The sequence below is a fragment of the Alligator sinensis genome, unplaced genomic scaffold (genome assembly GCF_000455745.1).
Source record: "Alligator sinensis unplaced genomic scaffold, ASM45574v1 scaffold209_1, whole genome shotgun sequence".
In the NCBI taxonomy this organism is placed as follows: domain Eukaryota; kingdom Metazoa; phylum Chordata; order Crocodylia; family Alligatoridae; genus Alligator; species Alligator sinensis.
Genome location: NW_005842184.1, coordinates 1,267,391 through 1,285,172, shown reverse-complemented (window position 1 = coordinate 1,285,172; position 17,782 = coordinate 1,267,391). Strand labels below are relative to the sequence as shown.

Below are 17,782 nucleotides of genomic sequence, written 5' to 3'. Positions count from 1 at the left end.
GCGATGCTGTTGGAGTTCCTGGGGGGTCACTGCTAGCTGAGTTAACCTGCCTAGGTGGGCATTGTCTTACAGGCTAGTGGAGAGGAGACCCCCACAGCATGTGTGCAGAAGAAGAACAAGGCGAAGGCTGTAATAGCCCCGTCAAGGGTGCAGCGCCGCTAACTGTGGAGTCAGGGAAAAGGGTGATCACTTTCTACCATTCATTTGCAGAGCCAAAAGCATCATGTCGGTAGAAATTTAAATAAAATGTATTTAATTCTGGCTGATTTTGTGGTGAACTCAAGCGAGCTGATTCTGGAGATAACAGAAAGAGTGTAAGTGCCCAAGGGAAATGCAGGGGTTTAGGTTGTAGCCGTGTTGGTCTAAGGACATAGGCAGACAAGGTTCCTTGGGTGAATTTGATATCTTTTATTAGACCAACCCAAATAGTTGGAGAATAGTTATTAAGTAAGCTTTCGGGTTCAAAAACCCTTCGTCAGGTTAAGGAAGTTTCAGCAGTTGGTGTGTGCTCTTGCACACTCACCTATCAGCTTGTCATCGTTTGCAAGGCAGGAGCTGCTCAGGGAAGCCCATTTACTGGACTGGTTTCCATCCTCAGTGGATAAGGACAAAGCAGTATCACAAAGCCTTGTCATGTGTTACGGTGTCAAGAGGGCATATCTGAGACAGGACAAAGTGTATATTTGCTAGGGGACCCTGCCTCCGTCTGCTTTTCGATACCAAACTATAAATGCCACCATTAAGAGAACCCGTGGCTAATGTATTTCCATAGCTCTTCTAATGCATTCAGATAACAATTAAGAGTGACATTATTCGGTCTAATCTGACCATCTCCTGTTGGCCTCATCTGTTGAACTGGGATAGTACAGGGAAACCTCAGATGAGGCCTCACTGTGCTAGGCGCTGCACTTCCACAGTTTATGAGATGAGCCCCATCCACAGGGTTTGCCACTGAATGAGATGGGAAGGGGACCCATGTCATCCTAGTGCCAGGCCTGTGCCTTAACCCCAGCACGAATCCGCCTTTCCTTGCTTCCCCGCTGCACGCGTGCTGCTCTGCGTTGGGTCAGGCCTCTGCCTGGAGATCGTAACCATGTGCTGTCTGTTCTCTTGCAGGCTCTTAAACCTGATCTACAATGGAAAAACTGCTTTTGTATCTGCTGTTCATTGGCGTAGCAGTGAGAGCCCAGATCTGCCCAAAGCGCTGTGTCTGTCAAATCTTGTCTCCGAATCTCGCAACCCTTTGTGCCAAGAAAGGGCTTTTATTTGTCCCACCAAACATCGACAGAAGGACTGTGGAGCTGCGGCTGGCAGACAATTTTGTTACAAATATCAAAAGGAAAGATTTTGCCAATATGACCAGCCTTGTGGACCTGACGCTGTCCAGGAATACAATAAGTTTTATTACACCCCATGCGTTTGCTGATTTGCGCAATTTGCGGGCTTTGCATTTGAACAGCAACCGATTGACTAAGATCACCAATGACATGTTTAGTGGGCTTTCCAATCTGCACCACTTGATACTGAACAACAACCAGCTGACTTTGATTTCTTCCACAGCGTTTGATGATGTTTTGGCCCTGGAGGAACTGGATTTGTCCTATAACAACCTGGAAACCATCCCTTGGGATGCTGTGGAGAAGATGGTTAGCTTGCACACGCTCAGTCTGGACCATAATATGATTGACCACATTCCTAAGGGGACTTTCTCCCATCTCCACAAGATGACCAGGTTAGATGTCACGTCGAACAAACTGCAGAAGCTGCCGCCTGATCCTCTCTTTCAGAGAGCTCAGGTATTAGCAACCTCAGGAATTATCAGCCCCTCGACTTTTGCGTTGAGCTTTGGTGGGAACCCTTTGCATTGCAACTGCGAGCTCCTGTGGCTGAGGCGCCTTTCCAGAGAAGACGACCTAGAGACGTGCGCCTCTCCCCCGCTGCTCTCCGGTCGGTACTTTTGGTCGATCCCAGAGGAGGAGTTCCTGTGCGAGCCCCCGCTCATCACCAGGCACACGCACGAGCTGAGAGTGCTCGAGGGCCAAAGGGCCACCCTGCGATGCAAGGCCCGCGGAGATCCAGAGCCAGCGATCCATTGGATTTCACCGGAGGGCAAACTGATTTCAAATGCAACAAGGTCGCTGGTGTATGACAACGGCACGCTTGACATATTGATAACCACGGTCAAGGATACAGGTTCCTTCACCTGCATAGCTTCCAACCCGGCAGGAGAAGCCACGCAAACGGTGGATCTGCACATCATCAAACTCCCTCATTTGCTAAACAGTACAAACCACATCCATGAGCCCGACCCCGGCTCCTCGGATATCTCGACTTCCACCAAGTCGGGTTCCAACGCGAGCAGTAATAACGGGGATACTAAAAGCAGCCAGGACAAGAAAGTGGTAGTGGCGGAAGCTACGTCGTCCACCGCCCTGCTGAAATTTAATTTTCAAAGAAATATACCTGGAATACGTATGTTCCAGATCCAGTACAATGGCACTTACGATGACTCACTTGTTTACAGGTAAGACAGATCCATCTGCATCTATATCTGCACTTAGTGCTCCATCAAGCCGCCGCTTATTGATTTATTAATGTACTGTTTCATTTCAGTCCGTTTTGCGGCGTGGTTACAATACCATTTAGGCTGATCAGAGCGCTGCCCTCCAAAGCATATGGTGCCAGCCTTGTGAACGACTAATGCAATTTTCACTAACAAATGGGGAAATTACTGTGAATAGCGTTATTTTTAGATAATCCAAACCGACCCTTAATCCTCTCAGGTAATCTGATTAGCAGGAGGATTGTAAAGTTAGATGAGTTAAATGGATTTTAACACCTTCTGTTTTCGAAAGTGGGGGAGGAAGATGTCCACAAATGCGTTCCTGCTCAGGCCCTGCAGTGCTATCCTCAGCTTTCTCCCAGTCCGTGGGTACAGCACGTGCAGACGTGTTGTGTGTGCTAAGTGGATTTGTTTTTAAGATGGCTAATGCAACGTTTCCAAACCAATTTGTCACCAGTGATTTCTCCTTTTTTTCTTCTATTCCCCCCCTGCCTCATGGTGGCTGCAAGCCAGAGCTCCCCCCCACCCTGCCCCGTGGGGCAATTAGCTGTGCCAGCTCTACTAAGTCAAGGCACAAACTATCCATGGTCTCCAACCATTTGGGTTGGTCTAATAAAAGATATCAAATTCACCCAAGGAACCTTGTCTGCCTATGTCCTTAGACCAACATGGCTACAACCTACACCCCTGCAAACTATCCATGGCCATTTGACTTGGGTGCAAGTGCCTTCAGTTAGTATGCCCTGACACAACACATCGTGGTGAGGGGTGTCAAACTCGGATGGCAATCCCACGGCCGGCGACTTCAGAGCATGGGGATGGGAGATGATTGCGATTGTCGTGTTGGCTAACACCCGTTCCCTTGTCTCGCAGAATGATACCTCCCACGAGCAAAACCTTCCTGGTCAACAACCTGGCCGCGGGGACTGTCTACGACCTGTGTGTCTTGGCAATCTACGACGACGGCATCACCTCCCTCACTGCCACCAGGGTCGTGGGGTGCATACAGTTCACCACGGAGCAGGATTATGTGCGGTGCCACTTCATGCAGTCCCAGTTCCTGGGAGGCACCATGATCATCATTATCGGTGGGATTATCGTGGCCTCGGTGCTGGTTTTCATCATCATCCTAATGATCAGGTACAAAGTGTGTAATAACAACGGGCAGCACAAGGTGACCAACGTCAACAACGTGTACTCCCAGACCAACGGGGCTCAGATTCAAGGCTGCAGCGGGGCGATGCCCCATTCCATGTCCAAACAGGTCGTCGGGCACGAGGAGAGCGTCCAGTGCTGCAAAGTCCCGAACGACAACGTGACTCAGTCGTCAGACACGTGCTCGAGCCAGGACTCCACTACCACTACCTCTGCTTTGCCTCACACGTGGACTTCCAGCACTTCTGCCCCCCAAAAGCAGAAGAGAAAGCCAGGGCCAAAGCCAAGCAACGAGCCACAGAGCGAAGCTGTCACGAATATCGAGTCCCAGAACACTAACAGAAATAACTCCACTGCACTGCAGTTAGCTAGCCGTCCCCCCGACGCCGTCAAAGGGGCCCCCATGTACAAAAGAGCACAATCAAAGCCAAGTAAGTTTCTCACTTTGCCAGCCGAAACATCCCGAGCAAAGCGCAGGTACTCTCTGAATGGAGAATTAATGGAATACCATTGTTATGTTAACTCCCAGAACACAGGTGGATTATGGTCTAAAAGGAGCTTGTCTATGAATGGGATGCTAATTCAGTCAGACAAGTCTGACGTGGATAGTGGAAAAGCAACTTTCTCGAGTTCTGAGTGGATATTGGAAAGCACTGTGTGACCTGCTTGTTTTTTGTTTGGTTTTTTTTTTTTTTAATTTTTATTTATTTTAATGAGAAACAAAACACCAAACATTGTCTGGGAACTCTCTCTCCTAGGAAATTGGGATTTGGAATTCCACTCGTGTCTCGATGATGTACGGCTTGTTCATGCAGGGTTTCGTATAAGCCACCCAGTGCACACAGGTTTTAAGTTTAACTTAATTTAATTTAAAATAATATCACGACCGAAGGCAACATTCAAAGATTTAAATAAAAACCATAAAAAAAAAGATTAAGGGAGAAAAGCATGAGACAGCACCAGTGCCTTCCCCTACTCTAGGACTGGCTTCCTGGTTCTGCAGTCGCAGAAAACAAGAGAGTTTTCACAGAAAAGCAAACAAACGAGCAAACAAAAAAAAGCCTTTTATAAAGGAAATGCTGTTTCCTCACACTAGCAAAAGACCACTTATGGATCAGTCAGTAAAACGATATTTTTTAAACCGATCAGACTGTATATTTCTTTTCAGTGACCATGGTGTTGCCTTTGTTTTTAGGCAAATGCTGTACAGAAACAACAACTCTGTGTTGTTATGTTGTGTAAAATAAAATATTCAATGAGTCTATCCAGCCAGTGTTAACGTACATCACCCTGCTCAGTCGCACTCCTGGCGGAGCTGCCTCAAGGTGGGACGGCAGCGTCTCCGTGGAAGAGCTGGCCCAGACGGAGAGGGGGAAGGGGACAGCGTCCGCCCTGCTTGGAAACCCCAGCCGGTGCGGGTGCATGTTTTGGGTGAAGCGTCGAGGCTGGACTCGGTGCTATGGGTTGGGCTAGCCCCACAACACCCGGCGACCACGTCCGCCTGCATGCCGGCTCCAGGCAGGTCGGCCGCGGTTAGCCCCCAGACGCCCTCCTGCCTATGCAGGGTGCAGGCATGCCGTGCGCAGGGCAGCACAGGGCCAGGCCACGCGAGGGCTTGCCTTACGTGGGTCTCCAGAGGTGCCAGCTTGTGGGATAAATGAGGGGTCCCAGAGCGGCAGCCCCCGTCCTTGTAAATTCACACCGATGGCAACGGGGGTGCGGACCGGAGCTCCACGTCAGCAGGGAGAAGCGTAGAGAAAAAGACCAGGCGAGCTTTTAGGTAGAGGGGAGCATCTGCCAAAGCGAGCCAGGCCCTCTCGTTACAGCAGCCTCCACTTGCCAACACAGCTTGCGGCTGCGGTACTATTCCCTCGGCTCCTGGGTTAGACAGGAAAGGACAGTGCCTTTTCCAGGGTGCGGCGCGCATGGGGGTCTTTGCTAACTGCAGACTTGCAGGCAGGCGCCTCTACCAGTGCTGGCCTACATGTGAGAAATGCTGGATTTTTTCCCATTTCCCCTCTTAGCACCAGCCCCGTGTTCAGGTTAGATGCAAGTGCAGAGTGAGCATTAGCAGCAGCTGAAAAAAGGGCCTCTTCCCTCCCCTGATGAGCCAGATCTCTGACATTGCAGGGCAGGAATGAGCTGAGGGTGTGTAATCTTTGTGCAAATACTCATAATCCTCTCCCTGCCCAGCCTGGTGCTATTTCTGCAAATTTTCATAGTGTTTGGAGATTTTGTCCGGTACCTGGGTACGGCCGAAGGGGCCAGTCCTTGCTGGGGACTAACCTGTTATTGGACTGCCGTACCTTGTCGTTTAAACCCTCTTGAAAATGATGCAGGTAGCAATGAATAGAGAAGGGTAGCAAATGCGAATGGACTCATACGTGATGATAAAGTCATTTCAGGGATGGTATAAATGTGTAAATGTGTGGCAATGGATGCCTGACAGCTGAAACATTCTTATTTTTAATTTAACAAAAGCAGATGTGGTTTTTCTTGCCCCAGTTTTTCAAACCGGCTGTACTTCACCTGATCTCAGCTCATTTGGGCTCCAGGTCTAAAACGGAGATAATGTAATGGAGTGACATTTGTAGAAAGCTATGGAATCACCACTAAGTAGTTTTAGCATCGTTTTTGTTCTTTAAGGTCATTAAGTTTGCAGGGCTTTTTCCATTTACTTAGCTTTATTTGTATTTTAAAGGATTTGGGGAATTCAGTAAAAGAGGTTCTGATCCCCGGTAAAAAAAAAAAAATAAGTTATTTTATCTCTTGGTACTTTTAGTACTTAAAGCCAAATAAATCCCACTGCTCTGTTGTAAGAGATCCCAGTTCTTGATCAGTGAAGCCTCTTGTCAGGCTGATCATGCAGACAAGCCTCCCTTTGCTGTCTCTGGGAGTTACGTCTATGAAGGCGCTGCAGATTTGGGCTAAGAAAGAAACCTTTTGCACTGCATCAGAAGACTTCAGTTGCAACCTGCCCTAGATTTATTGTTGTCCTTGGCTGCATTCTCAATTTGAGTTGGGAGGAAAAAAAAAAGTCTTTTAAAGAATTGCATATGCTTCATGTAAATAAAGAAACAAAAACTCATACTGAAAATTGCAAGATTCAGGTCCTGATGGAAGAATGGACACACTTGGGGTTTCCCTGTACGTTTACGCTCCTACTGAAGGAGATGCATGCATATGCATTGGCTGTTATAATAAATGACAAACCATACCAATGCATGTATACTGCTTCCAGTAGTCTTAAAAAGGGGACCTTGTCGGGCATGAGGAATAAAAATACCATGTGTTGAATGATCAACTAAAACCTCAGGAGCCGGTATATTGACTCTGTTCCTAGGTAAGAAGGGAGCTTTAAAGGATTTTTTTTTTTCCCCTGCTGAGATGTTTGTTTTAATCGTGTGTGGTTTAAAAATAACAAATGGCAATGCAGGATATGTTGTCTGCAACTGGAAGTAATGTGTGTCTAACGTTTTGGTGAATGTGCTAAAATATTAATAGCTTCTTCATTTTTTATTTATTTATTTATTTATTTTTACTCTGAGGAATTAGTTCTCTAAACACTAAAGCTAAAAATTCCATCAACGACACATTTATATAAGCAGCTTAAGGGGACCATATGTCACTGTGTGTCGGCAGCCCCCGTCCTTGTAAATTCACACCGATGGCAACGGGGGTGCGGACCGGAGCTCCACGTCAGCAGGGAGAAGCGTAGAGAAAAAGACCAGGCGAGCTTTTAGGTAGAGGGGAGCATCTGCCAAAGCGAGCCAGGCCCTCTCGTTACAGCAGCCTCCACTTGCCAACACAGCTTGCGGCTGCGGTACTATTCCCTCGGCTCCTGGGTTAGACAGGAAAGGACAGTGCCTTTTCCAGGGTGCGGCGCGCATGGGGGTCTTTGCTAACTGCAGACTTGCAGGCAGGCGCCTCTACCAGTGCTGGCCTACATGGGAGAAATGCTGGATTTTTTCCCATTTCCCCTCTTAGCACCAGCCCCGTGTTCAGGTTAGATGCAAGTGCAGAGTGAGCATTAGCAGCAGCTGAAAAAAGGGCCTCTTCCCTCCCCTGATGAGCCAGATCTCTGACATTGCAGGGCAGGAATGAGCTGAGGGTGTGTAATCTTTGTGCAAATACTCATAATCCTCTCCCTGCCCAGCCTGGTGCTATTTCTGCAAATTTTCATAGTGTTTGGAGATTTTGTCCGGTACCTGGGTACGGCCGAAGGGGCCAGTCCTTGCTGGGGACTAACCTGTTATTGGACTGCCGTACCTTGTCGTTTAAACCCTCTTGAAAATGATGCAGGTAGCAATGAATAGAGAAGGGTAGCAAATGCGAATGGACTCATACGTGATGATAAAGTCATTTCAGGGATGGTATAAATGTGTAAATGTGTGGCAATGGATGCCTGACAGCTGAAACATTCTTATTTTTAATTTAACAAAAGCAGATGTGGTTTTTCTTGCCCCAGTTTTTCAAACCGGCTGTACTTCACCTGATCTCAGCTCATTTGGGCTCCAGGTCTAAAACGGAGATAATGTAATGGAGTGACATTTGTAGAAAGCTATGGAATCACCACTAAGTAGTTTTAGCATCGTTTTTGTTCTTTAAGGTCATTAAGTTTGCAGGGCTTTTTCCATTTACTTAGCTTTATTTGTATTTTAAAGGATTTGGGGAATTCAGTAAAAGAGGTTCTGATCCCCGGTAAAAAAAAAAAAATAAGTTATTTTATCTCTTGGTGCTTTTAGTACTTAAAGCCAAATAAATCCCACTGCTCTGTTGTAAGAGATCCCAGTTCTTGATCAGTGAAGCCTCTTGTCAGGCTGATCATGCAGACAAGCCTCCCTTTGCTGTCTCTGGGAGTTACGTCTATGAAGGCGCTGCAGATTTGGGCTAAGAAAGAAACCTTTTGCACTGCATCAGAAGACTTCAGTTGCAACCTGCCCTAGATTTATTGTTGTCCTTGGCTGCATTCTCAATTTGAGTTGGGAGGAAAAAAAAAAGTCTTTTAAAGAATTGCATATGCTTCATGTAAATAAAGAAACAAAAACTCATACTGAAAATTGCAAGATTCAGGTCCTGATGGAAGAATGGACACACTTGGGGTTTCCCTGTACGTTTACGCTCCTACTGAAGGAGATGCATGCATATGCATTGGCTGTTATAATAAATGACAAACCATACCAATGCATGTATACTGCTTCCAGTAGTCTTAAAAAGGGGACCTTGTCGGGCATGAGGAATAAAAATACCATGTGTTGAATGATCAACTAAAACCTCAGGAGCCGGTATATTGACTCTGTTCCTAGGTAAGAAGGGAGCTTTAAAGGATTTTTTTTTTTCCCCTGCTGAGATGTTTGTTTTAATCGTGTGTGGTTTAAAAATAACAAATGGCAATGCAGGATATGTTGTCTGCAACTGGAAGTAATGTGTGTCTAACGTTTTGGTGAATGTGCTAAAATATTAATAGCTTCTTCATTTTTTATTTATTTATTTATTTATTTTTACTCTGAGGAATTAGTTCTCTAAACACTAAAGCTAAAAATTCCATCAACGACACATTTATATAAGCAGCTTAAGGGGACCATATGTCACTGTGTCTGATTTAATTCGGTGATAATATTATAGGAGTAGTGAGCTGGGATATAGGAGAAAGTTCTTCGTATGGAGCTTTCTCCCTTCATCAGACCCATACATATCTGCACGGGGAAGGAAACAGATGCCATTTGCACCTGCAGCAAGTAGGACATCTCAGTGTATACAGATTTGATTCATCCAAAGCATGAAATACCCTGGGAAGAGGAGACTGTTATTCTTGTTCTCCAAAGCCAATGGTGCCAATGGTTTGGGCCTGAGTTATGCAGGAGAGGGTCAGAAGAGCAAAATGTGCCCATGCATGTGCTTTGTGAAATCCTGGAGATCTTCCACACCCTTCCAGAGAGGAGGCACAGGGTTAGCAAGGTCAAGGGAAATCCACGCCGCTAAAGAAGTCAGCTCAACACTTGGGTCATGTTCAGTCCTAAGAGAACAAGGAGGACATAATGCTGCGGTGGCGGTCCCCTTGGATGTCCCCTCAGCACAGGGGTCCGCTGTCCCCGGGGGAATCGCACAAGGGATGTATCTTAGCGGCTGCTCAGCAGAGGAGCTTCGACGTGAAATCAGATGAAGCATCTTCGGACGACAAACCCGGGTCCGGTGGCGCAGCGTGAATGTGGATGTGAGACAGGGTCTCCTCTGATCCTCACCAGCATCTTCAACACAGCGTTTCACAATACATTGATATAGGTGTAGAAAGATAGATAGATCTAGATCTATCTATATGTAGATAGATCTAAATCTATAGGTCTATCTATATATAGACAGATATAGATATGGATGCATCTATATATAGATCTAGATCTATCTATAAATGGATAGATCTAGATCTAGATATATCTATCTGTATATAGATATATATCCATAGTTATCTATATAAATAGATAAATATAGAGAGAGGTGTGGCTATCTAGATATATCTATATAGCTATAACTATAACTTCTGGCACCTGTTTCCTGTCACTGCTCTTCCTAATCTTTCCTACTGAACTTCACTGTTCAGCTAAAGGAAAACGCATCCGTTTTGGTATAAATCATGTTTTGGATGGAGAAACAGGGTGGCGGTATTCAAAGTGTGTGTTTCCTGTGTGAGTTGTTCTGTGTGCTTTTCTTGTTACCTTCCGGGCATGTTCTTTATGATGAATATATCAGGCAGCTCAGTTCTAGATGCAAACATGACTTTACTTGTGCCAATGGGCTTTTATTTGCTCAAAAATTTTCTCTGTCTTACGCACCTCTGCCGACCCGCACGGGTAGAATAATAATGGGGAAACAAAATCCCATCTAAAGCCTTTTGAAACTCCATCTCCTATTCTGCCATATAGGATACTGCTAAACCTGCACCCTCCAGAGACTAGGGCTCGCCAAGGAAACAGCTGGCTGAACTTGCAGGGGCATAGTTATTTAGCTGGAAGAACAGAGGGTCGATGCTCCTGGGTGCGCCCCTATCCGGATGCCAAGCAGAAGACTTGGCCTTTCCTGGGTTCCTGTGGATCTGCTGTTGCTGTATCAGCCGTCTTGCTGTGGCTAACGTGAAGGATTCGGCTCTCTGAGGCTGGGTTTGCCAGCTTTGCCAGCTGCATGCCCGCGAGATCCCGGCGGCAGGCTGGAAGCTCTGTGTCCCGCTCCTGCTGCTGCATCCAGGTGCATCCCATGCACGGTCCTCGCTGTCAGGCAGATGTACAGTTTTGCTATCATGGTCCATTTGCCTTGTCCAAGAACAACCTTGTACTTGCCTGCTGTACTGCTGGAACAGGTTACTCCGTGTGAGCTTATCAACACCAGCCATGTTGGAATATACCCATTTTTTTCCTATAGACTTATCCAGGATATAACAGCATGTCTTGTATGACCCGAGCGTGGATACTGGAAAAACTACAAGTGTGTTAATCCAAAGCACATCGTGTGTTGCACTCTCTGTCACTGCCATTGATGGGCAAGAGCCGGGCATCTCCCCGCAAGGGGAGCGGAGCTGCTCTGAACTTCCCTGCTCAGACAGAGCCCCTGTTTCCCAGCATTCAGCCTTGGACCACGTGGCATGATTGGACTCTTACCTGTGAGCCCTGCCCAGGCTGTCAGTCCGGGGCAGAGGAGCAGTCTGTGGGGACCGCTTGGCAGAGATAGAGCTGTGTCTAGGAGGCCTGGTGCAGAAGACAGGCACATGGTGCTTTGCAGAGTTAGGAGAAGTCTTAGCTCTGCTGCCAATAAATTCATGGTCTTCGTTCACATTGAAACAGCCACTGGCCAGTGTTTCTCGTGCCCGTACTTTGCATCAGCAATGACCACCCGGAAGCCCAAATGCACCCTTGCACGCCACCCTCGCAGCTAGCAGAAGTCACGGTGAGCCAGCACAGCTGAGGGGTTGACTAGCCGCCTCCTGTTCACACTTCCCTTGGCTGTTTCAGGAGTTTTGCAGCTGTATTTGCTCCCTGCAAAGGCCCTGGCAGTCCTACTGCTTGCTCCCCTGCCTGTTTCACCAGCAAGGCTGACAACAATCACGACTGCATTCCCCATGCAGAGAAGGGAGAAGCTGAGGGCTTTTTCTAGCTTATTAATGCTACAAGCAGCAGAAGGGGAGTTTGCACGCTGGGCTGTTTCATAGCATTGTTATCGCTTGTCATTATTCATCACTACTTTTCTTTGCCTCTTCTGTTTTAAAAGAAAGCATTGGTGTTAGAAGGTGCGGCTCAGCAGAAGTAAAACAGTCCTTGCTGGAAGTTTTACTGGCCCAGCTATACAATTTGTTCTTCTCTTACTGTGCTGGTCAGGAAATACAGGGGCTTTTCCTCTTGTGTTAAAAATGTACTTACCCTAGGTGACTTGGTAAGCAGCATTTATTACATGTGGCCTGATTGCAGTTAGGTCAGGTTTGGTTTTGTTTTTAATTAGAAAAGCAAGTACGCGCACACACACACACACACACACACACACACATGTTGGGAAAGTCCTAATAACTAAAACCATCTCTCCAGTATTTTCTATTTGCAAACAGATGTCCACATGCCTCCTAGGTCACTGCTAGTTGTGAGAGATGCACTGTATAGGCTAAAACCTTAGCTACAAAACCTTTCAATGACGAAGGTGTCCCCACGTGTTGTCTCTTTTTTTAGCTGCAGGTCACGTCATCTTCTGTTTTCCTGTATTCAAATAAATGCATGTGCTTTCTTTTCATAGCTATGTTGCACTTTGTTGTATATCACAGAATTTTCTGTGAAAGTCGTGTCCACGTACGTGGGCAAACTTTCCCTTGATGTTTGAGCTAACAGCGGCTATAACCTCACGCTGGTTTGTAAAAGTAAGAAACAATGCATCACACCACTCTTCACCTAAGCAATCGCTGGATTTGGCCCCTTTCATGTCCCAGGTCACAGCCCTTGTTTGCAGTTCCCTGCCAGTGATGGTACGTGCCTTAGGTAAGTCACCTTCCCCACAGCAGGCTTGACATCCCCTGCTTTGAAGTGACAACATATTGATTATTTCTCTCACCCTTCCTGTAGAGTCCTTTTCTCTTGATTCTTATTCTAGCCTTTCACAATGGAAGTAGCCCTCTAGATCCTGCGGAAGCAACAAATCACACTTGGCAATGTGCGCCGCCTCCTGTCCTCGCTTCGTTTTCTGAAGCCAATCAAACTGGAACGCCACCTAAAAGCAACGGCGATGTTCTTCCTCTCTCTGTGCAGAGGCTGGGAGCTCAAATTATTTGTGTTGTGTACTGACACAAGTCAATGCTGTACTCTCGCTTTTACAATTACAGTGCAGTTGTGATCTTTCTTGCTTTTTGTACTTGCTCAAATCCAGCACTAGATGGAAGGAAGTTGGGATATGTGCAGTGTTTAGGATCAGACCTAGATAGATAGCTAGATAGATAGACCAATCTATCTGTCTATCTAGGCCTATAGATATATATATGTGTGTGTGTGTGTGTGTGTAGGCCTATATACATGCATATATACACATACATACATATGTATGGTTGTATGTATGTGTATATATAGGCCTATATATATGTATGTATGTATGTATGTATAGGTCTGATCTATCTATCTATCTATCTATCTATCTATCTATCTATCGATAGATATGGTTATGTTTGCCTATTCAAATAAATCCCTCTTAGAATCACCCTGCCCAGTTTAGTTATAGGGGTTAAAAAGAGAGTAAAAAAGCCCAAGGCTGAATCAGTGCAGTCTTTGCAGGTTAGTCTAAGCTGCGTAGATTGAACCAATTAAGCAAGTGAACAGACATGCACTTTTGATTCAGAAATGCAGCCACGTGCCTGCAGTGGCCAAAGTCAGAAGCTGGGGGGCGCTAGAGCATGCCTTCCCACATGACTGGAGCAGGCAGCTTGGGCCAAGGCTATCCTGTCCACCCCGGGGGGGGGGGGGGGTTGCAGGGGAGGGGCAATGCATCCTGGGATGCTGGGGGATTATGAGTTCACTTCAATCTTGAGGGGATCTGGGACAGGTTAAATTAAGTTATTAAACTTCGAAATTAGTTAAGTTTGATACTACATCCAGGTTTATCTTAAACCAGTTTGTAAGCGGTCCATGTGTGCTGAACTTCTGTCGTGTTACAGATTGAATTGTTTTCCAGTCACTTATACCGATTTATGTGTAATTCCTGTCCCTAGCCAAGAGGTTTTTGAATGCAACCAGCCAGCTCCATGAGTCACATGAGCAGGATGATGTTATGAAAAGGGAAAGCTTATCTTCCCAAAGCTAAGAGCCAATACATGGCTTATTCCTTACAGCACAAGTACTGAATGAAGAGTAATTGTGCAAGGACAAGCACTGTCCATCTATATGGATCTAAGCAAATGAAACCTGCTATTTGCATTTCACTGAGACAAGCTGCATTTCACGAGGTGATCTTTAAGCACTCTCTCTTTTCCTTTTGTGCTTTAGAAGTGGGCTAGATTGTTTCTTGATAATGCCAGCCGTGGAGATCAAGATAACATGGCTAACCACGAACTGAGCTCATCTTGCTTTCACACTATCAGCTTTCTGTAGAAGTGCCACTTAATTTCTGTCCTGATTTCCATTCCCTTGCCATCAGATATGTAGAATCATATTGCATGCATGAGCAGACAGGAGCGGCAGCAGGGTTTTGCAGGCACCGCCGTCCATTACGGGGGAGATTTGTTTGCTTGGTTGGCTTGTTGTTCCCTGCAGATATGATACTCTCCCCCACTTTCTAGCTCTTCGGGGCAGGGCCCATGTTTTCTGGACATGTGTGTTCAGTGCCTGTTGCAGTAGCAAGGGCATTTTATAAAACACCCCTGCCTAGATGCTCTCGTGAGAGCTCCCCTCCCCATGTGGCAAAGGCTCATCCAGCTGCATGGCGCTGTTCCTGCAAGCCTTGAAGCTTAACCCAAGCTCCGATCGCGTGAGAGCCGTGGGCAATTGTCTATCCCTCTCACCAGGTTGCTGCATCCTGCCTGGCAAGGAGACTTCCCTTTGGGCTGTGCCTGCAGAACCACTTCCCATAAGGTCCCAGACAGGTGGCATCACACATGCTGCACTGCAAGGCCGATGGGCGAGACAGGGTAGGTAGTGCTGAATGATGCCCATGCAGCCAGCTTGGGCTTGTTCCAGCTCCCCTGTATCTAGAGAGAGCAGCGTTCAGGCCGACTCCAAGACACCCCACTTCACAAGCAAAGATGTTGAACTTGCAGGGAGCAATATCAGGATGCAGTTGGGGGGCTGCACAGACTTATGGAGCAGGACACAGTCAGCAGCATCCCTGCAGCCTCCTCCGTGCTGCACAGCAGGCACATGTCACGGGAGAGACCAGGCAGGTTGGCCTAAAGGCAGCTTAGTGCCACAGAAACGTCCTGTTTCAGGGACTGTGCACATTTGCAGCTTCTTTGGAAAACCTGGGACAGCTGGTCCTTGTATCCAGGAGGGTGCTAGGAGAAGATGCTAGTGAGGGAAACCTGGTCTCCTCCTGCTGTGCTACGTGGTCCAGCAGCGACACAACTGCAGCTCCTCCTGGGAGCACAGAGGGGTCTGTCATGGGGCAGGAATAACCTGGGTGAAGAAGCAGTCTCTCCTTAGGCACCCTGCAAGCCCCTGAGAAACCTCAGCAAGACAGTAACATGGTCTGGCTCACTCAGGGCCTGCTCCAAAAGTGGGGCTCAAACATCTGCTCCTTCGCCACTGCCCCTTTGGTACAAGGGGCGCAGGTTGCACCCCCCTGCAGAGCCCACAGGACCGGGGGCGGCTCCGGCGCAGCACGATGCTGAAGCAATGCGCGGTAACCCCGTCGTGTCACAGCAGTGGGTGCCCTCGTCCCACTGCCTCCGAGGCCGGGCTGGACCCGGATGGGTCCTGGTGGTCCAGTCGTTCGTGCAGGGGACCGTGCAGTGTGCAGCGAGCGTGTTACTCCGTGCATCATCTCCTCATCGTTATTCATTGTGTGTCATTGAGATTTATGTTTGTCAGCACCAGCCTTTTAACCCCTGGCCTTGCTTCTGATGGACAAGCCTTTTCCATGTTACTGTACAATGGCAGGGATGTCCCACCTCCTCCTCTGTCCCCAAAACTGTAGTTCAAGGGCGCGGGGTTTGTCTGGTTGGTGTGCGACGCGGTTGGGACTGAACCTGCTGGCAAGCGGAGGGGTTCTCTCGTAGGCCCCATGTATGCAATGTCTATGATTCAATGAAGGGCTGAAGCGTACATCCCATGTCCTTACCATCTTTGTTTTGTCTCTTTGAACAGAAGCTGCAGTTCATCAGACGACCGCGTGCCCTCCACCACCTCCTGAAAGTGTTGCCACTGATGTTTTAACTCGACCAAAATCCATACGGTTCCAACTCACCGAAGATTAATTGGTTGAACCAGTGCTCGGCCCAGCAGAAACTTTTACCTGACATCTACAGCCTAAACCAAGAAGCCACCCAGGTTGGCTGCATCACATAAACATTTATCCCTCTTACGGACTCCCCTTCCCCTGACTTCCACATCCAGTCTAAATATCTTTTCTGGCCTTCGAGATTTTTATAAAATAACAATAAGGCGGGGAAAAAAAAACAAACAAAAAAAAACATGTGGTGGCAACAGCTTCAGTATTAATTCATGTTACATGTTGCCAGTGGTGAGTTCACGGACTGTAAACACAGTAACTTATATCACCCTCAAATAAATGTTTTACTATGATGGTGTTGGCATGTTGATTGACTGGCCAAGGATGGGCGTTGGGGTGGTCATCACTGAATGCCAGGCGCACCGATCTCCGAGTACGTTACCAATCTGTCATTAATCTGAGCATCCTGGAAGGGGCAAGTCGCACCCTGTGCATCTTTGCTCTGACCCCGCGCGGCACGTCTGACATGAGCTTGGGTTAAAGACAGCATGTGTAATGCGTCTAGTATTTAGTTAGTCTCCAGGGGTGCAAGTCTGCTCTGTCTTCTGGTGTTAGGATGGAGAGGAGAGCATCCAGGGTTCAGACCTAAGAAGGATTTCTTGTACAGCCAAGAAAAATAATCCTGATATACGGTGTTTATACCCATCTCGCTGCCATAGCATCACTTCCACAGAGGAATGGGCAGATTATTCCCTCACCCTGTGAACAGTGCTTAGTTGTTCCAACAAGCTGGTGTTACCCTCATGATAACCCCCAGGATATTGGAGAAAAGCACTTGGCACAATGCTAGCACAGGTGCCAATGTTAATGCCTTTGACTTCACAAACGGTTCACGAGATCTCTGCTGGGGTGGGCTCTTGGGTTCCTTCTCGTCCAGGCAGAGGTACGTCTGACACGAGGGAGCAAGGCCACGTGCAATGGTGCAATGGTGCCTCACCCCCTGGAAATGCAAATGCATGATGGTGTGGCCTTCCCAGTGTGGTCAGTGCACAGAAGGAGCGGGGGCTCGCACACGATGCGGGGCAGGAGAGCTGGGACAAGAGTTCCCGCCTCTGCAGCACACGCCTTCGACTGCCCTTGCAGTCGTACCCCTTGCTAAGGGCAAACACGGACCCTTCCCCATAATGTTTTATTTCCCACTAGGAGGGGGGCCAGAGGATGTGCTCTCCTTCATCTTCCAGCAGCCCGAACAGTTTTACCAGCCCCTCAAGGACAGCTCATGCAGGTCGCCCCGCCGGGCTTCTGCTTAACCGAGCAGATCTAATGTTTCTACCACAGGGTAGGATTTGTATGATGGCATTACCTGGAAACCAGGCTCAAGTCCCATCGTGCATGCAGCTGTACAGATATACAGGAAGTAATGGTTTGGATATGCCAGCTTAATGAGCTGTGTTTGGGACAGCGAGGAAGAATAGCCTGTGAAACTGAGACGTCAAGAGGCATTCAGAGAAGCAAACTGCAGCTGGAGCTCGGCTCAGCACCAGCCCTAGCTCCTTCAGTCCTGTATAATCCCGTGCTTTCGACAAGCCTCCTGGGCCTGACCTTTACCTTGCCTCTAACCGTGGCATCCATCATCCATCCTGCTACTGCCTGGCGGAGGCATGCCGG

The 17,782-nt window shown here is 47.6% G+C and overlaps 1 protein-coding gene across 3 annotated transcripts; it reads left to right on the top strand.

Moving 5' to 3' along the window:
- The first annotated feature begins 1,127 nt into the window (after positions 1 to 1,127).
- LRFN5 (leucine rich repeat and fibronectin type III domain containing 5) lies at positions 1,128 to 16,439 on the top strand. Of its 3 annotated transcripts, XM_006026246.2 has the most exons (3): positions 1,128 to 2,524; positions 3,437 to 4,149; positions 16,030 to 16,439. In XM_006026246.2, exons 1-3 carry the CDS (start codon positions 1,137 to 1,139, stop codon positions 16,137 to 16,139), a joined length of 2,211 nt encoding a protein of 736 aa, XP_006026308.1. In that variant the 5' UTR covers positions 1,128 to 1,136; the 3' UTR covers positions 16,140 to 16,439. The 3 variants fall into 3 exon arrangements, with proteins under 3 accessions (XP_006026308.1, XP_025062950.1, XP_014376622.1); XM_025207165.1 differs by lacking the exon at positions 3,437 to 4,149; XM_014521136.2 differs by lacking the exon at positions 16,030 to 16,439 and having other exon boundaries at positions 3,437 to 4,972.
- The last annotated feature ends 1,343 nt before the right edge of the window (positions 16,440 to 17,782 follow it).

Bases quoted from the DNA above. Each gene is read 5' to 3' on its own strand.
- LRFN5 (XM_014521136.2), top strand. From the start codon at position 1,137: ATGGAAAAACTGCTTTTGTATCTGCTGTTCATTGGCGTAGCAGTGAGA. The intron at 2,525-3,436 runs GTAAGACAGATC...CTTGTCTCGCAG, and splicing joins GATGACTCACTTGTTTACAG to AATGATACCTCCCACGAGCA.